We start from the raw sequence: 13,038 nt of genomic DNA, 5'->3' as shown, positions 1-13,038 counted from the left end.
TTTTGTGATTTTTCCTCCATTTTATGTTTATTTTAGTTATCTAGTTTTAACCCTTAACTGGCCATAGTGAGTGAAATGTATCAGCCATCTTAAACTTGGTAACCATGTTATTTTACTGTTATCTCACTAGTAATCTACTTTCAGTGATAACTTTGCATCAATCTTTTGCATGATGGGAGAACATCAAGGGTGGTAAGGTTGTTAAGCAATCTTCATGTTGGAAGTTTATTTTGCACTTGGTTAGACTATAATAAATTTAGTTTAATCCTTTATCTAAGTGTAAGCCTTTATTGAGGTCTCATCAGTGGCAATAGGAGAGGTCATATTTACCTATACAAGTTGCCAACAGGTGTACCACTTTATTATTGAATTACTCTGGATTTAGAGAAAGATGTTGGAAGTTTATTTTGCACTTGGTTAGACTATAATAAATTTAGTTTAATCCTTTATCCAAGTGTAAGCAAACAAAGTTTGTGCCTGAAAATATCTTCAGGACTGAGGTAAGGTGGTGCAACACCAGGCAACTCCGAGCCAGTATACATGTCTGCAAGGAGATATGCTTTGCATTATGGGAGATACTGAGACAAGGAGTGATGAGAGTTTTGTCCACCTTGGCTCGGAGTTGCCTGGTGTTGCACCACCTTACCTTAGTCCTGAAGATATTTCCAGGCTCAAACTTTGTTTGCTTACACTTGGATAAAGGATTAAACTAAATTTATTGTAATCTTCATGTTGTTAATTTATTATTTAAATTGAGCACTAAGAAATTAATCAGTGATTTCACTTGCATTGTTTTACAGGCATTTCGTTATAGTTTGTATGGACGACCTGGAGCTTGTTACGTAGATATACCAGGAGATTTTGTTGTTAATGAAGTTATTTCAAAAGATGTTCAGTTTGTTTCTAAATGCCCAGACCCTCCTCCTTGTTTAGCTGCTCCTGATGACATTAGAAAAGCAGTTGATATACTTATTGCTGCCAAAAGACCTTTAGTTATTGTTGGTAAAGGTAAATATATATAAACAGGGTGGCCCATAAGTTATAAAGGAGTTTTAAACATTTAATAACTTTTTTATTTATTAATTTTTATTCTTATTATTTATTATATATTTACTATATATATTATATATTACTTTTTTTGTTATAAAGTGCACCATATTATGTACACCTTGTTGATAGATCTTAGCAAAGGGAACACTTATTATTCGAAAAATCTCATCCACTTCTGATAAGAGTACCGTCTACATTCACTAAAGTTATTCTTCCACATTTATTTTTACTTGCAGCATAGCAATAAAATTCTAAAAGCAACCCAAAATTCTTTTTAGGTTGCTAGCCGATTTCTTTTCATACTCTGATTTCGCTTTTTGTACAATACTCATAATTGTGCTTTATATATTACATAGCCCTTCAACTCTTATATTCCTTCTACGTCACGTTCTGTTTATGGATCTCCTGCTTAATAAGGTTCTACATCTATTTCACTCCCATCCTCTTTGTTCTTCGAACTCTAGGAACACATTCAGATACTGCCTCCTTTAAGCATCATATCAAATCTTCCCATCAATACGGATATTCTTCCCATTCGGTAACTGATATCACTGGACTAAAGATAGTATTCTCCTGAGTTTGTCGTAATTTCCAGCTTTGTAGTTCAATATGCAACCTGTCCTAATTGAAGCATCCATATAGTTGGCTACTTCCTGGGGCAGTATGACATGATCACTTTCACCAACTGGTGGCAAAACGTTCACATTCTTAATCTAACGGATAAGCTTAGGTGTTGAAAGTTATTCGTGACTTGCTTTTAATGGTATTAACACCAAACAATTTTATCAGAAGATGTTTTATTAACTGCTTATATTTTGCTGAATTTCAAATCTGCATCATCAGTGCACAACACAGCTAGTATACGTGACACTGAGTAAGTGAAACAATACAATTGTAATGGACAAAAGATCTAAAGTCCTATTTTGGCACCCTCTAATGTTGTAAAAAAAACATTACATCTATGTGGGGTTGCTCTTACGATAACAGTCTCCCAAATTTTTGGGAAATTAATGCAACGTTTGTTTAGGTTAGGAGAATTCTTCAAAGCCATGGCTGACTCAAAAAATAATCTTTCAGATCTATAACGGCTTCTAAATAGCACCATTTTCTTCCATCTAATCCTGTGTGAAGGGGTGTCCAATGCATGGTCTGCTATATTACTTGTCGCTACTATTACTTGCCATAGTAATAGTAGCGAATATATTTTTTATGTTCTTCCATGCAGATGTTAACTGATCTTCCTGTTACCTCTAATATAGGGAATAGAAATGGTAATGTTGTGTTCCTGTGTATTAGGGGATGGGAAGGTGGAGGGGTAATGGGGCTATGGAGTATTTTGTAGGGATTGTATCCATTGGAAAAGAACATGACGCAGATATTTGAGTTCTGTGGACAGAGCTGTATCATTAAAAGAAATCGCTCTGGCTCTGTAGGTGTTTTTAAAATGCCATACGGTTGGACTGGATGATGATATGTAAGTATCTTCCTTTGTGTTGGCTTTCTGTAAATGGAAAAAGATAGTGATGCATCTGAAAGGCAGGTGACTAATGTGTCAAGAAATGGTAAACAGTTATATATAGTGTTATACATAGTGTAACCACGCTACTGGCTTGTATGTAGATGTGGTAAGTGCTTTGTTTTCAAAGTGTTTGTTTCAATGATGTTTGCTAAAGGGAGAGGGACCCATTGCAGTGACTTTAATCTGTTTGTTGATTTTCCTCCCCATGTAAAGTAACATTATGATCATATCTAACCTCTTTGCCCTTGTTCCTTCTTTCATATGCTACTTGAGAAAGTTGTCTAGCAACAGCTCAACATATTCTCCTTCATTCTTATGAGATTTCTCTTCTAACCAATCAATGTTTGGATAATTTAAGTCACCCATAATAATTACTTGCTTAATACCAAGGCTAATTGGGCATTGCATTTCATCATCCCCAACAGCTGAACCACCAGGTCTGTAGCAACACCCCACTACATGTTTTATACTGTTGGCCTTAACTTCACACCCAGATAGCCTCAAACTCACTGCTACATAGGATGTTATTATTGCCTTCATGAATTTCTACCCTAACTGGACACAAATCATCTGATATAATTAGTAGTATCCCTTCCCCCAATTCTCTCTCTCATGTTCTTCCTAAAAATACAATAAGCTTTAAACTTCATTCCACTTTTTACATTTTGACTCATTGCTAGTTCAAAAGACTGATTTAGGTCAAAACATATTCATTGAGGCAGTGAACTCTATCTCTTTCTTTGTGATGCTTCTTGCATTTGTGCATTTTTTTTAATTACTACAGTCTGTTGGGCCTGATTGGGCAACTTTTTTCTTTTTGCCCACAGACATATTCAAAAAGTCTCAAACCAAAGATTAAATTCTCCCCCCTTTACCAGATTCATAATCATGATCCAATGACATACATATAGTGTATACTATATATTGTCATGTTTGCATGCATAGCTGAACTTACACACACACATTCTCACCATTCCTCCCATGATTATCTAGTTTCCCTGGCCCTGCATTCGATCTCAACCCAATTAATAATTTTTCCAGACTTCTGATGCCAAATATTTCAAGTGCAGGTTGTCCCTCTTATACAAATCTCCTCTACCATCTCATTCCACACATCCAAAAATCTCATCCATTTCTTCTGCTCATCCTGTGCATTAAATCATTTGTTATTTTAGCCCTCCTTCCAACGAACTTTTCATATCGTCTCTCATACTATATTATTATTTAAATCATTAGTTCTAACACTCGCCACCATCCCATTTATTTTTCTGTCTCTATTTCTCATTTGCCAGATCTTTAATTTTTGCTCTTGGGAAGCTCGGAGTAGTGGCTCTGTTGCCAAGTGCAAACTTCATGATTTGAACCACTGTACCATATTACATTTTTTCTTATGTTCTGAGACTGACTATTGTTAGTGTAATTATTCATTGCTGTCTTACCAGCTTCTTCTTGATCATCTAATTTTTCTTGTTCTATCTGAGTTTCTTTAATTGTTTCTTGACATTTTTCTAATGCTCTAGTTGATTGTCTGATAATTAGTTTTAATTGGAATATTTTAAGCTTTAAGTTAACCTTATATCTACGACAGTGGTGTCTGCAATGCTTCTGCTCTACTATAAAAAGTTTCCATCTCTTGTCTTGTCAGATGTCATCTCCTTCCAGGAGGTTGACTACCATGAGCTTCCACCATGTATGGTATTTTACATTCTTCATAGGACAAAAAGGTCCAGTCCTTAATATTTCCCATCCAATCTGTTCTTTGTTTTCCTCTTCTTCTTTTTCCTTGTATCATTCCTTCTAGAAGTGTTTTTTGTAGCAATTCATGCCTTAGTATGTGACCAAGGGGTGATTTTCCTTTTCTTAATGGTTTTCAACAGAGTCCTATCTTCTCCAATCATCTCTAATATTTCTAAATTAGTTTTCTTTTGGCATGGGACTCTAAGAATTCTTCTGAGGATCCACATCTCAAAGGCTTTTAGTTTATTTTTTTGTAATATTTTGATATTGTCCAGGTTTCTGCTCCATATAGCAGTGTTGACCATATGTAGCATTTGGACAGCCTAATTCTTGTTTTTGTGTACATTTCCCTTGAGGTCAGAATGTTTTTCATGCTAATGAATGTTGATCTAGCAATTTCTATTCTTCTTAATATTTCCTTATCACACTTTCCATTCTCTGTAATTAGTTGACCCAAATATATATAACTGTCTACTTGATCTAAAGTATTTCCTCTGATCTTAATATTTATATCGGGTATTTTCACTTTTTCTCTTGTTACCAGCATGGTTTTGGTTTTTTGAAGTTGAAATTAAGTCCATATTTTTCACTTAGCTTCAGTGTCTCTTCTAGTAGGTTTTGAAGATCTTTTTTTATTTTCATCTAGCATTACTATATTATTTGCATATCTTAAATTGTTTATACTGCCTCCTATGCTGACTCCTTTAAATTCTTCTAATTACTGGAAGATATTTTCAGTATAGAGGTTAAACAATATAGGAGAAAGAACACAGCCTTGTCTGGCACCCTTCTTTACTGGGAATTCCTCCGAGATTTCCCCTGATATTTTTATCGAGGCAGTTTGCTCCCAATATAAATTTATCAGTAATCTGGTATCTTTACCATTTACTCCTAAATTTCTGATGCATTTGATTAGTTGTTCATGTTGTATATTGTCAAAGGCCTTTGTGTAGTCAATAAAACATAAGTAGATTTCTTTCTGCTTCTCCAGATATCTTTTTATAATAGCTCTAATGTTGAAGAGTCCTTCTCTAGTTCCTTTATTTTCCTGAAAACCAGATTGTGTTTCATTAATTTCAATTTTGATTTTATGTTTATTTCTTTCTAGGATGATATTTAACATAACTTTTGCTATCTGACTGATCAGACTGATTGTTCTGTACTCTTCACATTTGATTGTCTCCAATCTTTTAGGTATTGGTAGGAACGTTGAGTGCTTAAAATCTTTTGGCAGGTGTCCAGTTTCTTATATTTTGTTACATATGTCAGTTCAGTGATCTTATAACCTTATCATCTAAAGCCTTTAGATATTCTGCCATAATTCCATCCATTCCTGGAGCTTTTCCTGGTTTCAGTTTCCTAATCGCATTTGTTACTTCCCAGGTAAGAATAGTAGGCCCCTCCAAATCTTCTATTTATTTTATTAACATATGCTTTTTCTTTTTGGTGCCATTTTTAAAACGATCTAAATTTAACTATCTTTACAATTATATTACTGAATGAATGGAATATAATAAATAATACAAAAAAATAAAATAAAATCCACTAAAAATTACAATAATGTACTAAAAATGCAGCAGTTAATTTATGAAAACTCATTAAATCAGGGGTGTGTGTGTGGGGGGGGGGGAATCAATTTTACAGGCACTTCCTAAAAACATGACTGCAATCAAAATAGCTTCTAACTAGGCACATATTTGCAAAATGGACTTTTATATTTTCAATAAAATATAGTTTAAAATCTAATTTTTTTATTACATAAAATTTACTTAGTTTTTAATATAAAATTTCAAATGAAAACTTTTTTATTAATTAGTTTTTATTTGGCAATTACTATTGTTGCATATAGCCAGCCTGGTTGGCCGAATGGTTAGTGTATCCGCTCTCCAGCCAAAAGGCTGCAGGTTCGAATCCTGCCGTGGGCATGGATGTTTGTGCTTGTCTGTGGAAATACTAGTGGTGGTGGCGATTGGCAGTAGATGTCGTTGGTGTAGTTGCGGTCAGCTGGTGGATTGAGTGGTTGAGACAGAGTTTGTAGAGCAGGTGCCCTCCCTCAATGAGTCTTTGGACTCCCTGGAGATATCAAATAATAATAATATATATTTCAGTTTTTTAAGACAAATTAATAGGGTCGCTTAAGAGTCAAAACCAAATAACTGGGAGGAGACCTCCACGTTGCCTTTCAGGAATGCGGAGAACCGACTGGGACTTTTGACCTAATTGCAATCCTCGCCTTCATGTGGTGCACCTTGTAGAGTTTGTGGATGGGCTGGCAATTTGGGACTTAGCTGACCAAATTGTACTGTCTATTGGCTTATACCACAAATGCATATGATAATACAACATGATGAGATTTCATGCTGGCTAGGGCATTGCCTGGTTAAACAAAGCTTCGACTGTTTTTGTTAGGGAACCAGGGTGAATAGTGAAAAGTCAGTTACTGGAACAAGCTCCAACTCAACGTCTAGAAGGAGAATAAACACAATGTCAGAAGAACTGAAGATAGGAACCATCAATATAAGGAGTATTCTCTATGTTCACTGAGCATATACAGATGCCGTGTGGTCACTCCGATGCTCGATGATGTTCCACACCAGTCCTCGCCATGTAGTCCTGTTGTTTGCTTTTCTGGCAGCCTCAACTCTCTGAAGATCAGTCACTCCACACACGCCATCCATCCATCTCATTGATGGTCTACCCCTGCCTCTTTTTCCAGGAACTTTACCTTCTATTACTGTTCTGAGAAGTCCTCCTTCCATCCTTTCTATGTGTCCAAAATATTTTAATTTTCTTCTGTCAATATCCTTAAGGAGCCTTAAAGTTCTACTAATCTTTTATAACACCCATTCATTTGTACGCCTTTCAGTATATGATATCCTCAACAGCCTTCTGTAACACCACATCTCAAAAGCAGATATTCGTTTCTTATCTGACTTCTTTAGGTTCCAAGTCTTGCATCCATAAGTCGCTGTTGGAAAAACAACTGCATCTAAAATCCTCAACTTTGTTCCCATGGAGATAGATCCATCGATCCATCCTTTCAGATTTTAGACAAGTCTCTGACTGTTGTTTTAGCCATTCCTAACCTTTTTTTGACATCTTCTGAATAGCAATTCTTCACATTAATTATGGATCCCAGGTACTCAAAATTGCTGACTTCCTCAATTCTTTCTCCATTAAGATACACTTGTGAAGCATTGGATGAGCTCAGGACAGGAATTACGATAGGAGGTAGATGTACTCTTATCAGTAATCTGAGGTACGCTGATAATACAGTACTCTTTGTAATGACATGGAAGAACTAGGACATGGAAGAACTAATTCTTGACAAAGTTAACAAGATCAGTAATAACAGAGGACTTCAACTCAATTCTAGCAAGACAAAGATCATGGTTTTCAAAGGAAAAACAAACAGAGAAGCATGATCTTTGTCTTGCTAGAATTGAGTTGAAGTCCTCTGTTATTACTGATCTTGTTAACTTTGTCAAGAATTAGTCCTAGTTCTTCCATGTCATTACAAAGGAGTACTGTATCATCAGCGTACTTCAGATTACTGATCAATCTACTTCCTATCGTAATTCCTGTCCTGAGCTCATCCAATGCTTCACGCATGATGTCCTCTGCATGTATACTAAACAAGTTAGGAGAAAGTAAACATCCTTCTCTAACTCCTTTTCCAACTTGAACCCAGTCAGTCAATCCAACACCTGTTCTTACTGTGGCTTCTTGCTCCTTATACAAGTTGGTTATCAACCTGATAGTGTGTTGAGGAAAACCCATTATTTTCATTACTTCCCACAGTTTCACATGCTCAACACAGTCAAAAGCTTTAGAGTAGTCTAAGAAACACATTACCAGAGGGAGTCTGAATTCTTTATATTTTTCTATGATCTGTCTAAGGCAAAGGATCTGATCTCTGGTGCCCCTACCTTTCCTAAAACCTGCTTGTTCCTCCGGCATCTCTTCCTCAACTTTGGCTTCAATCCTATTTAGCATGATCTTTAATAAAATTTTGCTTGCATGAGATATCAAACTAATTGTTCTATAATTCTTGCATGCCTTCTTATCACCTTTCTTGTGTAGTGGTATGAAAACTGACTTCTTCCAATCTCTAAGCTTGATCTTGTCTCCCATATCCTTGTAATCAATCTATGAAACACTCTTATCCCTCCATCCCCTGTGGCCTTAATTAACTCTGCTGGGATTTCATCTGCACCTGGGGCCTTATTGCTGTTGAGCTGCTTAACTGCTCTTTCAGCTTCATGCCTAAGTGGAGGAGGTTCCAAATCAAAATTTTCTTGGTGGGAGGACTCTACATTTTCTTTATCCACTCTGCTGTACAGTTCCTCACAGTATTCTTTCCATCTGTTTTTGATTTCCAACTCTTCTGTTAGTAATCATCCATTCCTGTCTTTGATGACATTCAATTTAGGCTTAAACTTGGGCTTTAAGTCACGAACTAAATAAAACATCCTTTTATAATTATGCCTTCTCATTTGGAACTCTTATTTCTTTGCATTTATTAGTATAGAACTTTTCCTTGTCCTGCTTGACGGATCTTCTGATTTCTCTATGTAATCTCTTGTATTCTTTGGTCCCTGTGTCTCTTTGTTTTTCCAACCGCCTTCTTTTGATTAGTTCCCATGTTGAATCTGATATCCATGGGTCTCTTGGTTTTCTTATTGAGCCGAGATACGTCTTCGCTGTATCCTGTATTATCATCTTGACTACTTCCCAAAGCATTTCTGGTGAGATTTCCTCATTGGTCTCCAAAAAATCATCCAGCCAAGTTGATGTTTCTTCTGTGAATCCACTAGGAATTACTCTTAACATCCAATCTAGTGGAATGTGCCTGACCTGGAAGTTTTCGGAGTCTTAGTCTTACTTTGTCTCTTACCAGCTGATGGTCTGTACCACAATCTGCTCCAGGACAAGTATTCACATCAGAGATGCTTGTCTTCCACCGCTGGAGAGCCAGGATGTAATCAATCTGTTGCCTTGACCTATCAATGTTAGATGTCCAAGTATAGGTCCGTTGTGGATGTTTCTGGAAGCAGGTATTGGTAATAATTAATCTGTTAGCATGGGCAAATTCCAACAATCTTTCACCATGGGTGTTACGTTCACCCAGACCAAACATGCCACACTCCGGCCTGACTATCATACTCTTTCCCACTTTTGCATTTAAGTCTCCTAAGATGTACAGTATGTCTCTCCTTGGTAGGCAGTCCAAAACAGTTTGTATGTTTTCATAAAATACTTCACTCTCTTCTTCAGGCCTATCTGTGTGGGGTGCATAAACTACCACAATTGATACATTGGTAGGCTGAGCCTTAAGTCTAATGGAGAGTATCCTATCATTAATGGGGTTATAACCAAGAAGGCTTCTTGCCTGAGCTGTCTTCAGTATCACAGCTACCCCATGATGTTTTGAGTCACCACCTGAGTTAATAACTAGCTTACTATCCTGTCTTTTCAAGTCACCTTCTCCATTCCATCTGGTCTGTAATTCCCAAGATGTCAATTTTATACCTATCCATCCCTTTACAGACAATCTCAAGAGTACCCATCTGTAAACCCTCGACATTCCATGTGCCTATGTAAAATTCCTTTCTAAGATTAATCTTATACATTCTGTCTTGCTCATTCACAGTATCACTGACTTTTGATGGAGACTGTAATATACTTCTCGAACAGGACCCTCTGCCTAAGCCCTGAATGCAGCTCTGATTATTCTGCATGACAGCCGATGCAGCATGAGATGCGTTATTAGGCACAATCATAGTAGCATTTTGGAGTGAAGCTACAAGAAGAAAGTGGTAGGGTTGCAGAGGCCCTTTCCACATAAGATGAAATAGCAAAATAGGAAAGATTCACCCCTAGCCCTTGAATACTCTAATAGCATTGGGGGGAAGGTAGCAAGAAGAAAAGAAAGAAGGAAAGAAAAAAAGGGGAGGGACCAGTCTACAGATAATATAACAGATGTATATTACATGAAGTAAGGCATGGTCCAGCATCAGGTACCTCGGGTTTGCCATGCCCGTACTCACTAAAGTGAGCCCTTGAGGACAAGGAGTATTAATGGAAAGTAAATCGAATGTCCAGAAGAATTGGAAAAGTACCATATGAACATAATTCGCATTACTGAGACAAGACAAAAACAGGAGAGATCTTACTAAATAATAAGTACAGGATGTTATTTTCAGCAATAATGATGAAGCTCCTTTCCTTCATGCTTACGCGTGATCAGAATACATCATGAAAATTATGGAAACAACTACTGCGTTAGAGTAAAACTTTAGTTTAATATAAACCAAAATAAACACTCATTGTTTTGACCTTCACATTAAGGTCATCATCTGGAGAGTATACATATATATACAAAAAACAAGCTGCACTACAATCTGCAAAGTATTACTGATCAACCGTTAAAACTATAAGGCTGACCTCTGGTGGAAAAAAAACCTTACCACATCAAAACTAGAGTACTGTTATTATCTGTTAGATTACAAAATAAATTAAGCTGGAGAGCAACATGTTCATACAAAAAAAATTACTTATATAAGTATACATGTAAATTACAACAAACCGTTGTGGATAGTGGCCAATAAAAGCTGAACAATTGCTTAGTCCTAAAGTCTGGGTTTGCTGGAAAACTAAGTGGGCTGAATGTGTGCCATCCATATTTTTAGAATTTTTATGCCACCATTATTGTTAAGATCAGCGTGGTTAATCAAAATTTCACAGGCTTCTTTAAATTTATTTCCATACCAGGTTTTTGTATGATGTAAAGAACAAGTACTTTTCCAGTCAGTTTGGTGTAAAGAGCATGATCTGAGAGGCCTGCTTCTTCAAATTGTTAAATTTAATGTGTCGTTTGTGTTCTTTTTTATGGATAGGGATTGTACATCCAGTTACCCCAATATAAGGTAAGTTATAGGTGCAATAGATGCAATAAACTCCAGGGTGTGCCAATGGGAGGAGAGGATCCTTAGAGGAGTTGAATATGTTTTTTAATTTTAAAGGTGGTTTAAAAGTGGCATTAAAATTATAATGGTTTAGAATTCTATTAATTTTTTCTGATAACCATTTAATGTATGGGATAGCTATGGTTTTACTGTAATCTATATTATTTTTTGAAGTTTTATGAAGAACTTTATTAATAGCATTTTTGCTGTAGCCATTACTTCTAAATGTATTGCTAATAATTTTTAATTCTTGTTTAAGAGCTTGTTCATTAGAGCAAATTGTTATAGCTCTGTTTCTGAGGGTGTTAATGACCCCAAGTTTTTGCTAAGGGTGGTGATAGTTAGCATGTATATGTGGCTGGAATGTGTAGACTTGCAGTAAACTGTGAAGGATAGACCCCCAAGAGGGGAAGACATCCTTTCCTAGATACCAGTGTATCTAGGAAAGGAAGCAAGTTCTGATTTCCAATTTCATAATGGCTATATCAAAAATGGGAGTGAATAAAGAAGTTAATCTGTTATATAGATTTTGAAAAAGCTTTTGACTTTATAAAATGGGATAAGATGGTGGAAGTAATGGAAAAGATTGGTATAGATTGGAAAGACAGAAGGCTAATTATTTCACTATATATGGGACAAACTGCCATGGTGAGAGATATACTGATACACAATGATAGCTGGTACAGCTATCATTGTGTATCAGTATATCCCTATACTGATATATATAGATGACAAGGCATTATTATCAAATACTGAAACAGGACTAAAACATCTGTTGAACAGATTACTGGAATCCTGTATCAATTATGGAATGAAAATTAACATCAGAAAAACAAAGGTAATGAAAATAGCAAGGAAAGAGGCAAATATGGAGATCAGAATAAATGGGGAAAAATTGAATCAAGTAAAGACATTTAAATATCTAGGAAGTGTTATTAGCAATGATGGAAGATGTAAATGTGACATAAAGGCAAGAATAGTGATGGGAAGAGATGCCTTTAATAGAAAATAGAATTTATTCAGAAGTAAAATGGATAGAAACCTAAAGAAAAGACTAATAAAAAATGTTGTGTGGAGTATTGCCCTCTATGCAGCTGAAACTTGGACATTGAAGAAAGACGAAATTAAGATTTTGGAAAGCTTTGAGATGTGGATTTGGAGAAGGATGGAAAAAATCAGAGACAGATAAAATAACCAATGAAGAGGTCTTAAAAAGAGTAGAAGAAGAAAGAAGTCTGTTAAGGAGGATAAAAAAGAAACAAGGGAAACTGGATTGGACATATTCTGAGAGGGAATGGAATGCCATATTTCCTTCGATGCCATCGAAGGAAAAATAGACGGAAAAAGACCCAGAGGAAGAGTAAGGAAAACAATGCTAGATGGCATGCTGAATGGAGACAGGTACACAACCTTGAAAGAGAAGGCTCAGAACAGAAGAGAGTGGAAGGAAAGTTTCTGCTACTAAAAGAAGAACCTGCTCAATTGCAGAATACTCAAGAAGAAGATAGCAAAAATGCTATTAATAAAGTTCTTCATAAAACTTTATTAAAAAAAAAACCGTTGTTGTTGTTGAGTTATAGCCTTTCGGCCATTTGGGGGCAGCTATATACGTCACCATCTAGGGAAATGACTATGAGCAAGGTGGTTTCCTGTTGCCTTCCTAGCCGTACTATATCCATGACAATACCCTTGTAATATTTATTCTTTTCTCTCCTACGTTGTGATTTATGATCTTAATCCTGACTTATTCCCTCATATAATTTC

At 36.1% G+C, this 13,038-nt stretch overlaps 1 protein-coding gene across 1 annotated transcript in view; it reads left to right on the top strand.

Moving 5' to 3' along the window:
* Hacl (2-hydroxyacyl-CoA lyase) overlaps positions 1 to 13,038 on the top strand; it is a 270,179-nt gene that overhangs the window by 90,059 nt on the left and 167,082 nt on the right. Inside the window, exon 7 of the mRNA XM_090403161.1 lies at positions 801 to 1,008. Within this exon, the coding sequence (XP_090259287.1) occupies positions 801 to 1,008 (208 nt within the window). The remainder of the gene's footprint in view (positions 1 to 800; positions 1,009 to 13,038) is intronic.

Source organism: Typopeltis vanoorti, chromosome 13 (genome assembly GCF_054136105.1).
Source record: "Typopeltis vanoorti isolate ZY-2024b chromosome 13, IOZ_Tvanoo_1.0, whole genome shotgun sequence".
NCBI classification, from domain to species: domain Eukaryota; kingdom Metazoa; phylum Arthropoda; class Arachnida; order Uropygi; family Thelyphonidae; genus Typopeltis; species Typopeltis vanoorti.
Note: the sequence above shows the minus strand (reverse complement) of the source record. Positions and strands in the feature narration are given on the sequence as shown.